Source organism: Hordeum vulgare, chromosome 7H, assembly GCF_904849725.1.
Source record: "Hordeum vulgare subsp. vulgare chromosome 7H, MorexV3_pseudomolecules_assembly, whole genome shotgun sequence".
Taxonomy (NCBI): domain Eukaryota; kingdom Viridiplantae; phylum Streptophyta; class Magnoliopsida; order Poales; family Poaceae; genus Hordeum; species Hordeum vulgare.
The window spans coordinates 52,841,335-52,852,725 of NC_058524.1; the positions used below are offsets into that span (position 1 = coordinate 52,841,335).

Below are 11,391 nucleotides of genomic sequence, written 5' to 3' on the forward strand. Positions count from 1 at the left end.
TCTGACGGAGCTATTCTGCCGGGGAAACTTCCCTCCCGGAGGGGAAATCAAAACCATCGTCATCACCAACGATCCTCTCACTGATAGGGGTTCAATATCCATCAAGATCTTCATCAACACCATCTCCTCTCCAAACCCTAGTTCATCTCTTGTATCCGATCTTTGTCTCAAAACCTCAGATTGGTACATGTGGGTTGCTAGTAGTGTTGATTACTCCTTGTAGTTAATGCTAGTTGGTTTACTTGGTGGAATATCATATGTTCAGATCCTTAATGATTATTAATACTCCTATGATTATGAACATGAATATGCTTTGTGAGTAATTACGTTTGTTCCTGACGACATGGGATAAGTCTTGCTATAAGTAATCATGTGAATTTGGTATTCGTTCGATATTTTGATGAGATGTATGTTGTCTATCCTCTAGTGGTGCCATGTGAACGTCGACTATATGACACTTCACCATTATTTGAGCCTAGGGGAAGGCATTGGGAAGTAGTAAGTAGATGATGGGTTGCTAGAGTGACAGAAGCTTAAACCCTAGTTCATGTGTTTCTTCGTGAGGGGCTGATTTGGATCCATATGTTTCATGTTATGGTTAGATTTATCTTAATTCTTCTTTCATAGTTGTGGATGCTTGCGAGAGAGGTTAATCATAAGTGGATGTTTTTCAAGTAAGGGCAGCACCCAAGCACCGGTCCACCCACATACCAAATTATCAAAGTAACGAACGCAAATCATATGAGCATGATGAAAACTGGCTTCACAGAAATTCTCATGTGTCCTCGGGAGCGCTTTGCTTTATAAAAGAGTTTGTTCGTGCTTGTACTTTGCTACAAAAGGATTGGGCCACTTTGCTGCACCACTGTGACATTTGTTACTTGCTACCCGTTATGAATTACCTTATCACAAAACTACATGTTATCCATAATTTCAGTGCTTGCAAAGAATACCTTACTGAAAACCGCTTGTCATTTCCTTGTGCTCCTCGTTGGGTTCGACACAGTTACTTATCGAAACGACTACAATAGATCCCATACACTTGTGGGTCATCAAGACTCTTTTCTGGCGCCATTGCCGAGGAGTGAAGTGCCTTTGGTGAGTGGAACTTCGTAAGGAAAAAATTTATATATTGTGTTGAAATTTACTGTCACTTGTCTCTATGGAAAATAATCCTTTGAGGGGCTTGTTCGGGGTATCTTCACCTCGACCGGAAGCACAAAGAGATGCTCCTGAACCTGTTGCACCTACTGAAAATATTTATTATGAAATTCCTTCGGGTGTGATAGAAAAACTGCTAGCTAATCCTTATGCAGGAGATGGAACACTACATCCTGATTTGCATCTAATCTATGTGGATGAAGTTTGTGGATTATTTAAGCTTGCAGGTCAGCCCGAGGATGATGTCAAGAAGAATGTATTTCCTTAATGTTTGAAGGATAAGGCGTTGATGTGGTATAGGCTATGTGATGATATTGGATCATGGAACTACAACCGATTGAAATTGGAATTTCATCAGAAGTTTTATCCTATGCATCTGGTTCATCGTGATCGGAATTATATTTATAATTTTTGGCCTCGTGAAGGAGAAAGAATTGCTCAAGCTTGGGCGAGGCTTAAGTCAATGTCATATTCATGCCCCAATCATGAGCTCCCGAGAGAAATTATTATTCAGAATTTTTATGCTTGGCTCTCTCGTAATGATCAATCCTTGCTCGATACTTCTTGTGTTGGTTACTTTATGAAGAAAGATATTGAATTCAAATGTGACTTATTGGAAATAATTAAACGCAACTCTAAAGATTGGAAAACCGACGAAGGTAATGAGTCAGGTACAAGTCTTAAGTTTGATTGTGTTAAATCCTTTATAGACATTGATGCTTTTCGTGATTTTAGCACTAAATATGGACTTGACTCTGAGGTAGTAGCTTTATTATGTGAATCTTTTGCTACTCATGTTGATCTCCCCAAGGAGAAGTGGTTTAAATATCATCCTCCATTGAAGTTAAAGTGGTTCAACCTATTAAAGCTGAAGAAGAAACTATTATTTATAATGTTGATCCTGTTATTCCTACTGCTTATATTGAGAAGCATCCTTTCCTGTTAGAATAAAAGAACATGATAAAGCTTCAACTGTGGTTCGTAAGAGTTGTACTAGAACACCTATACCTCCTGAACAAATTACATTTGAACCTAATATTGCTATGGTTAAAGATCTCTTAGTTGATAATATTGATGGGCATGTCATATGTGGCGCCTAAGCGTTCGGCGCCACACATTACATATGTGGCACCTTTCCCTTAGGCGCCACGCTGCTGGGGGTGGGTCGGCCCGCCATGGGGCGCTAGCGCGGCCCAGGGTGTGATACCTTTGCCTAAGGCGTCACACGGTTCAGTGTGGCGCCTGGCTGTCGGGCCCCACACAAGAGGGTCAGTTGCGTGAATTTTTGTCAACCACGGTTCAGTTTATGAATTTGTTTCGTCCAGGGGTCAATTGTGTCCACTTTGCCGAGTTGGGGAAGGAGCACTGGTAGGAGCAGCCCTGACTATGAGACGTCCCATCACCTCACCCGTGTTGCCACACAACAAAATGATAGAAGCCATGTCACAGCATGCCGCCTAGCGGAGTGGCGGCATGGCCCACCACCACGTCACCGTTCCGTTTCAACTCGCGTGGCCGTTCGAAATCATGTGGAAGTCAAGTCGTCATCGCTGCGTGTGGCGGCAAGTGTTGTCGCCTTCGTCCGTGGCAATAGGTGCCACGTGTCGGCTGGCACATCTACCGCCACGGCATACGTGGTCTTTTATGTTAATATAGTTCACATTGGTCCTTCCTTTTAATACGAGATCGTATGTGGTCTTATGGGACAAAAAAATCAATTTGATGCTCTTATGTTATCGTAGGAATCCCTCATACCGATTCTCTTGTCTTTGTAGGAATCCTTCGTATAGATTCTATTGTCACTATAGGAATTAATTATGGATGATGATAGATGAATATTTTTTATTCATAAATATAATAATCTCATGAAGCATAAACATTTAATTGGATTTCCCCAACAATACAAGGCTTCAAAAGAGTGTAGAAAATATCGTGGTGGTACGTTGATTAATTTCCATTTCGTGAGATTTCAAGCGCTCAATGTTTCCTTTTTTAGCATAAGTCATGTCCAATTTTTCTTTCCACCCTTTAACTTATATAATTATTCCATCCATTTGAACTTAGGCAATGGACGACCGATGCCCCTTTTGTGGCGACAGGAGACTAGGCGCATGTTACACAGTTCACCTAACTTGTAATGAGATATGTGTCGATCTTCAAGACGACTTTATGGAGTAGGCAATATGTTCCATTTAATTTCACAATTGTCTAATTATTCCATAATTGTCTAATTTATGATTTCTTTTTTATCATACTCGGTGCATCCCTTGCGAGGGAAAGGAGAATTTCATGCGTGTGGCCAACCTGACAATGAATGAGGAGTGGACGATTTTGTTCGACATGCTGCTTCTTAAGAATGACATTCCCTTAACCCTCACACTCACCAATGGGGGAGGGGAACATATTTCCATGATCAAAATTGAATGAACATTGACATCGAATTACGGATGCAAGCTCGAAGGTTGTTCTTACTTTTCCTTCACGAATTTGAGGAGGGTCATCACGGCGACAAAAAGATCTATCTATGATACGATGTCCTACAATCATCCCAGTACCGCATCGGTGGATACCTGCGATCACGGAAGCCGCTGTTAAGATTAATTAACAAACGTAATTAAGGGGAATCCCCCTTTCCCAACCGTCGTGAAGTTGCCTCTGCACGGACGCATCTCTTGCTGCAACCGGCGTCTGTCTAAGGCGTCGTGTCTCTCCAGATTGTATAAAAGGCACTTGTAACCATCAATAAGAGTACCGAATCACTTTTGTTTACAACACGTTATCAGCACCCGTCTACTAGCGAGAACAAAAAGGCAACAAAGAAGGAGAGAAGAGGAAAAGCACTTGCCATCGATGAGATGTCAACCCTCATCTCCTTTTTGTTGGAAATATGCCCTAGAGACAATAATAAAATAGTTACTATTATATATCCTGTTTCAAGACAATCATTTATTGTCCATGCTATAACTGTATTGAATGAAAACATAAATGCATGTGTGGATATATAGACAAAACTATGTCCCGAGTGAGTCTCTAGTTGACTAGCATGTTGATCAACGATGATTAAGGTTTCATGACCATAGACAAGTGTTGTCACTTGATAACGGGATCACATCATTAGGAGAATGATGTGATGGACAAGACCCAAACTACGAACATAGCATATGATCATGTCATTTTGTTGCTATTGTTTTCTACATGTCAAGTATTCATTCCTACGACCATGAGATCATGTAACTCACTGACACCGGAGGAATGCCTTGTGTGTATCAAACGTCGTAACGTTACTGGATGACTATAAAGTTACTCTACAGGCATCTCCGAAGGTGCCCGTTGAGTTAGCATGGATCAAGACTGGGATTTGTCACTCCGTGTAACGTAGAGGTATCTCGGGGCCCACTCAGTAATACAACATCACATATAAGCCTTGCAAGCAATGTGACTAAAGAGTTAGTCACGGGATTTTGTATTACGGAATGAGTAAAGAGAGTTGCGGGTAACAAGATTGAAATAGGTATGGAGATACCGACGATCGAATCTCGGGCAAGTAACATACCGAAGGACAAAGGGAATGGTATACGGGATTATATGAATTCTTGACATAGAGGTTAAACTGATAAGATCTTCGTAGAATATGTAGGATCCAATATGGACATCCAGGTCCCGCTATTGGATGTTGACCAGGGAGTGTCTCAGATCATTTCTACATAGTTTTCGAACTCGCAGGGTATGCACACTTAAGGTTCGGTGACGTTTCGCTATAGTTGAGTTATAGGTGCTGGTGACCGAAGTTTTGTTCGGAGTACCGGATGAGATCCCGGACGTCAGAGGAGTTCCAGAATGGTCCGGAAACGAAAATTGATATATAGGAAGTTGATATTTGGATTCTGAAAGAATTTCGGGCATTGCCGACAGTGTACCGGGAGTGATGAATGGGTACCGGGGGCCCACCAGGTGGGACCACCACTCCCCAAGAGGGCCATGTGGACTTGATGGTGGCGCAATAGATCTTAGTGGGCTGTCTAGTCAACCAAAGAAAGCCCATGTGGAAAAAGGTGAAAATCGAAAAGAGGTGGACAATTTGGGAAGGAGTCCTGATCCAAGTAGGATTGGAGGAGGACTCCTCCCTCCTTTGGTTCGGCCGACGCCAAGGGGTTTCCCTTGGTGGGCAAGGCTGCCTCCTCCCTCCTCCTATATATACTAGAGGTTTTAGGATTTTTGAGACACAATTGCAGCCACATGCAACCCTCTCCTCTAGTTCGTAGTTCTTCCTTTAGATCGGATTTCTGCGGTGCTTAGGTGAAGCCCTGCAGGAATAGATCACCATCGTCGCCGGCGCGCCGTCACGCTGACAGAGAACTCATCTACTTCCCTGTCTCTCTTGCCGGATCAAGAAGGCGAAGATCGTCATCGAGTTGTACGTGTGCTGAACGCGAAGATGCCGTCCGTTCGGTACTAGATCGGAACGGATCTTGGGACGACGGTGATTTGAATCACGAAGAGGTTCCACGACATCAACCCCGTTTCTTAACGCTTGCCGCTTAGCGATCTACAAGGGTATGTAGATCCGATCTTTTCTCGTAAATGATCATCACCATGATAGGTCTTCGTGTTCGTAAGAAATTTTTTGTTTTCCATGCAACGTTCACCGGCACTTTTTCCTCCGCCTCATCACGGAGGACAACCGACAGAGTTGTTTCCCTGCCCATCGACATTGTGCTGCTGCTGGACGTGGCCGAGGTGTCGCTGGTGGCACTGCGTGGGGCAGTTTCCGCGTCCCTCTTCATGCCGCGGGTGGCCACCGCGCCGTAGCCAATGTTGTCCAGGGCAACCCCATCGGCCTTGGCGCCGCCGCGCATGCCCCGTCCGTCTTGACCCATGGCTGCTCCCCGTCCTTGCCGCACCGATGCTGCATGCCGACGCCGCCGTGCACGCAGCCGGAGATCCGCCTCCGCCCACTCATCCACCGGCGCACTGGCTACAGCCGGAGACAACTCCACCCCCTCCTCCGGCGGCGCACTGGCTGCCCCCGCACACACCGACGCATACTGCAGAGGACATCGGCCCGAGTCACCACCCTCCCGGCTACATACCTGTGTCGATGCGCACCGACGTGACCGCGGAGGAGGCACTCGCTTTCATCTCAGCGCTGACCGGCGCCTCCGGCGTCATCCGCTTTGGAGCCAGGGTCGAGTCCACCAACTGCCTCGCCCCGCCGCAGATGGAAACAGCCACGGGATGTGGCCGCAGTGCTGAGAGGAGCTTTGGCCGCCTCTTCAAGCGGGTCGTCACTGCCATAGATCGTTTTCCCGGCCGCTGCGCCGGCTCATGGGCTCCAGCGAGCCTTGACCTCGGCGCTGTCGGCCACGACCTTGTTGTTGTCGCCTCTTCCTCGGACGAGGAGGCTTCGTCCGTGCCGCGTCGGTGACCGCTTTAGTAGGGAGAGGAGGAGGCACTGGCCACTACTCCCATCGGCCGCGTCGTACAGGAGGTCGAGTAGGGTGGTGGAGCTCTGGATCGAACGAGGAGGGAGGCGCTGCCTTATCCGCAACTGCTCCCCACGTCTCGCTCATGAATTATACAAGGAGGGAGACCCAGGCGCTCCCCACCCCTCGCTCATGGTGGCCGAGGCCCAGCGCCTGGTTGCCCCTCTGCTCGGCTACAGTGGGCCAGCCAAAGGCCATGCAGGCCGAGGCTCACGCGCGGTCGGCCTTCAGGCTGCCCCCTAGCTATGGGCCGAATGACTACTAGTTGTTTTTTCCTTTTCTTAAAAAAACAATAGTATTAATTATTGTATGTGTGCAGTATTAGACTCTATTTAGTAATTAGTTTGATGATTTATATTTAGTCTAGATCTAGATTTATTCTTGATTAGGACTTGTGTAATTATTAGTATGTTTATATTATGCAAGGGCTTGATAATATAAATAAAATACCGGATTTCATTCGGAAAGAAGGACATGGTCTATGTGCTTACCACATATCAAATTCTCTCGACCATGCTTTTGCGATTGAGATCCGCTTCTCTCTCGTGTCAAACTTGTAAATTTTTGAATATTTTCTCCATTATTTATTGGAATCACAAGGTAATAAGTTGGAATCTACTTCTCATTTGCATACTATTCTCTCTGTGAGGTCTACGTTTTATCAATCTCGACAAGCGTTTACCTTCAAAGTGTATTCAGTATATTTGTATTGTAGCATACACAAGGTAATGACAATGTAGCACATTACTGTGAGATCTAAGCGATCTTCAATGTGTTATGTTCACACAATTGAGGTTGAATTTTCAAGTTTTCACTTGACTATAAAATTTATGCATTCTTATTACACCCATGATGGTTTTTAATTTACCGCCCATAAATTAATTATCTTGCGTTCCCCATGTAGGAAAAGATGACTGCCAAAGAGTTTGGCAAGCTTGCCCTCAATGGCCACAACTACCCTACATGGGCTATGGACGTCAAGATCAGTCTTGCGTTCCGTGGGCTATGGACGTCAAGATCAGTATTGCAATCCAGCCCCCGGAGACTCCTCTCCCAGCTGGAGCCACGCCGCTGACAGAACAGCGGAATTATGCTGCCTTATTCATCATAAGGCACCATATTCATCAAGATCTCAAGTATGAGTATTTACAGGAGGGATCTCCTAGTACTCTATTTCTGGCCCTCAAAACGAGGTATGAACAGCAGAAGGCAGTAGTCCTGCTAGAAGCACTCCATGATTGGACTCATCTCCGCTTTCAGGATTTTAAGTCTATTGTTGAGTACAATCATGTCATTCATAAGATATGTTCCAAACTGCGTGTAATGCCCCAAGTGTAAAACCTTCCCTTTTTGGACCTACTTCAAGTGGGACCACCCTGTCAGAGTTTGTGATGTTAAGTTGGTACCATGATTGCATGTGTGTTCCTTGCTATTTCCTCCTCATGCATGCATGCATAGCATATCATATCATGTGCTCTTGTTGCTGCAAAGTGGCCATTGGATTACATGTGGTATTTGTGGTCATGATGTTGGAGGTGATCGTGTGATAACATGTGATGATGGTGTGTAGAGATAGTGGTTGCTTGGGATTCCAAAGCTCTTTGCAAAATTTCAAACCCTTTCCCTTTCCTATTTTCTTTTGTTCAAAATTCCTTCTTTACGAGAGCTGTTTTAAAATGTCTTGTATTTAGAGGCTATTGTGGGGATGAGGATGTGATGATGTGGAGTTTTTATTTTGGTCTTGAGGGTGTTTATAAATCACAAAACAGTATATTTAGTGCTGTTTTGTATTTATTTAAATGCCCCATAAAATTCCTTTTGCATTTTATTTTAAAAGCTTAGGTATTTTTTAGGCCCGGGGGCATTTTTGTTTTGATTTTTATTTCAGCAGTAGTCCTGAGATTTTCTTTCTTTCTCTGGTTTTGTTACCTAATTAGAATAACTCCAGGGTTGTTTTTCTTTTTTTCCCTTCTCTGGTGGGCTCCCTCCCACCAAGAGAGGCCCAGTTTCTCTCCTGGGCCAATACCCCTTCGCTGCAGCAGCCCAGCGCGTCCCTCTTCCTCCTCCCGTAGACGTCACGTTGTACGACTCCACCTCCTCCACAGATTCACCATGGCATGATCCTCTGGCTCCAGCGCCTCCCCCGAGGTAATATAAGAGGAAGGGAACCCTCCTCCTTCCCCTAGGGTTCCCTCTCCTTCTCCCCAGCGCCGCCACCTTCCCCCTTCTCTCTTTCTTCCCCCTGGTAAGCCTCTGTAGGAGTTAGCAGAGAGAGAGAGAGAGAGAGAGAGAGAGAGAGAGAGAGAGTGCAGCCACGCCACCGTCTACCCCGCCGTTTCCGTCGAACAGCGCCGGGGGCCATGTCCAGGGGCACGGGGACGGTGCCCGCGTCCCATTTTCGCCCTCGGTGAGGTCGAGGGTCGTCTTCCACGCCGCCCAGGAGCACGTCAAGGAGCCGGCTCCGGTGAACCGCTCCGTCTACCTCCGTCGACGCCAACCGACAGCAGGGCCTTCACCCGCACGTCTTCTTCCTCTCCATCGCCCTCTCCATCGACCGGCGCCCTTCCTCCTTCCCCTAGGTGAGCAGGAGCCTCTCCTTCCGTCCTCCTTCGTAGATCAGCTCGGATGCGGTATGTGCGCGTGCGTGTTCTCTGTCTTGTGCAGCAGCAGTAGATCGTGCTTGTTGGGTGGTGCTCGTGCTGTAGGTATGTGGTGCTCGTGGGCTGCAGTAGCAGTAAGAGTTGCCACGCCGGGGCCTGGGAGCTTTCCCCGTCGACGTTGGGCGTGTGCAGCGTGGTCTGTGTGGCCGTCTCTGTCTCAGGCGAGCAGGTTAGTTCAGGTAGCAGATAGCGACGGGAGAGACCCTTCTTCTATTTTTTCTTGTGCGTTAGTTCAGCAGCCGGATCATAGCGCAGTGGTTGGCACCTGTGTCTGTAAGTGAGAGGTGCAAGGATCGAATCCCCTGTAGAGCACCTTTCCTCCCCCCTTTTTGTGTTGATTTTTTTCGGCCTATGGTGCTAGCAGCTGCAGAGAGTATAGCCTGCGAATTGCCTCTCTCTCTGTCAAAACAATGTCAGTAGTAGAGTGGTAGAATGAAGTGTGGTATACCAGGAGGTGCTGGGTTCGATTCCCAGGAGCCCCTGATTCATTTTTGTTGTTGTTTTTTTTCTTTTACTGCCTATTTTTCTGTTTTGCTAACTCTTAGACAAAGTGGTATTTTAGTTCTTTTTCCTGCTAGTATAGTTAGGTGCAGATTTCTTTGTGTGTGTGTTTTGCACACTAGTGAAGTGATAGATGATGTTTTGCTAACCTTGTGAACTTATGATGATTGCACTTTTGTGGTGTGAAGACACACTTGGTAGGAGTTATGCATGATAATGTGGTTTCTTGTGAGTGTTGTTCTTAAGGTAGGAAAGTAGCACTAGTGTATCATGTGTATTCCATCTTTTGAGTTTTAGGTGGACTAAGTTGATCTTGTAGTTTCTTTTGCTAGCATGGATTTAGTGGGGTGGATGCCTCCCCCTCACCACATGGGATTGAGGTGATGAGTTGCACTAGGTAGCTATCTTGTTAAAATGTGTAGGTGTGGATTCCTAGTTAAGCTAGGGTAGATTGTTGTGGGGTTTGCATTTTGAGGATGACATGATTCCTAGGAAGATCCTAGTAATGCATGTGAGAGTGGGTACCATCACATGCCCATATGTGGGGGGTGCATATTCTCTTGTTAGCATAGAGTCCCATTGTGATGTGCTTGATACTTGGAATATTGTGATATGGGTGTGGGTGTTGTTGATGTGCATGACACAAACATGGGGTTCAAACCCCCATGTCACTTTGTCATTGTGCACATAAGATTCACCTATGTAATTGTCATCTTAGAAGCATACCTTATGGAGTTGCATTTACATTTTGTTGAAAGTTTGGGCTTTGTTTCCATGGTATAGGTGGAGCCCAAGGGCATGGGTTTTGTGTGTTAGTAGTAGGGGTTTGTGCTCAACACCATAGTGGTGTCAATCACCTCTTGGTGACATGTGTGTGCAAACTATGCCCCTGATTCATTTTTGTTGTTGTTTTTTTTCTTTTACTGCCTATTTTTCTGTTTTGCTAACTCTTAGACAAAGTGGTATTTTAGTTCTTTTTCCTGCTAGTATAGTTAGGTGCAGATTTCTTTGTGTGTGTGTTTTGCACACTAGTGAAGTGATAGATGATGTTTTGCTAACCTTGTGAACTTATGATGATTGCACTTTTGTGGTGTGAAGACACACTTGGTAGGAGTTATGCATGATAATGTGGTTTCTTGTGAGTGTTGTTCTTAAGGTATGAAAGTAGCACTAGTGTATCATGTGTAGTCCATCTTTTGAGTTTTAGGTGGACTAAGTTGATCTTGTAGTTTCTTCTGCTAGCATGGATTTAGTGGGGTGGATGCCTCCCCCTCACCACATGGGATTGAGGTGATGAGTTGCACTAGGTAGCTATCTTGTTAACATGTGTAGGTGTGGATTCCTAGTTAAGCTAGGGTAGATTGTTGTGGGGGTTGCATTTTGAGGATGACATGATTCCTAGGAAGATCCTAGTAATGCATGTGAGAGTGGGTACCATCACATGCCCATATGTGGGGGATTTAAACTCTGAAAATTTCACTAAGTCTGGAATGCTGGAAACATTTTCTTCCCCTGTAGATGAGGATGTGCTGGTCATTCTGTTGAGAACTGGACTTAGTTCAGTGCTAGTGTTTTGAACCTGGTAT

The 11,391-nt window shown here is 45.5% G+C and overlaps 1 protein-coding gene across 1 annotated transcript; it reads right to left on the bottom strand.

Moving 5' to 3' along the window:
• Positions 1–3,472: 3,472 nt before the first annotated feature.
• Positions 3,473–6,746, bottom strand: LOC123409184. Its single transcript, XM_045102151.1, has 2 exons — positions 6,252–6,746; positions 3,473–3,731 (listed from the first exon to the last, which is right to left on the bottom strand). Exons 1-2 carry the CDS (start codon positions 6,454–6,456, stop codon positions 3,529–3,531), a joined length of 408 nt encoding a protein of 135 aa, XP_044958086.1. The 5' UTR covers positions 6,457–6,746; the 3' UTR covers positions 3,473–3,528.
• Positions 6,747–11,391: the final 4,645 nt, after the last annotated feature.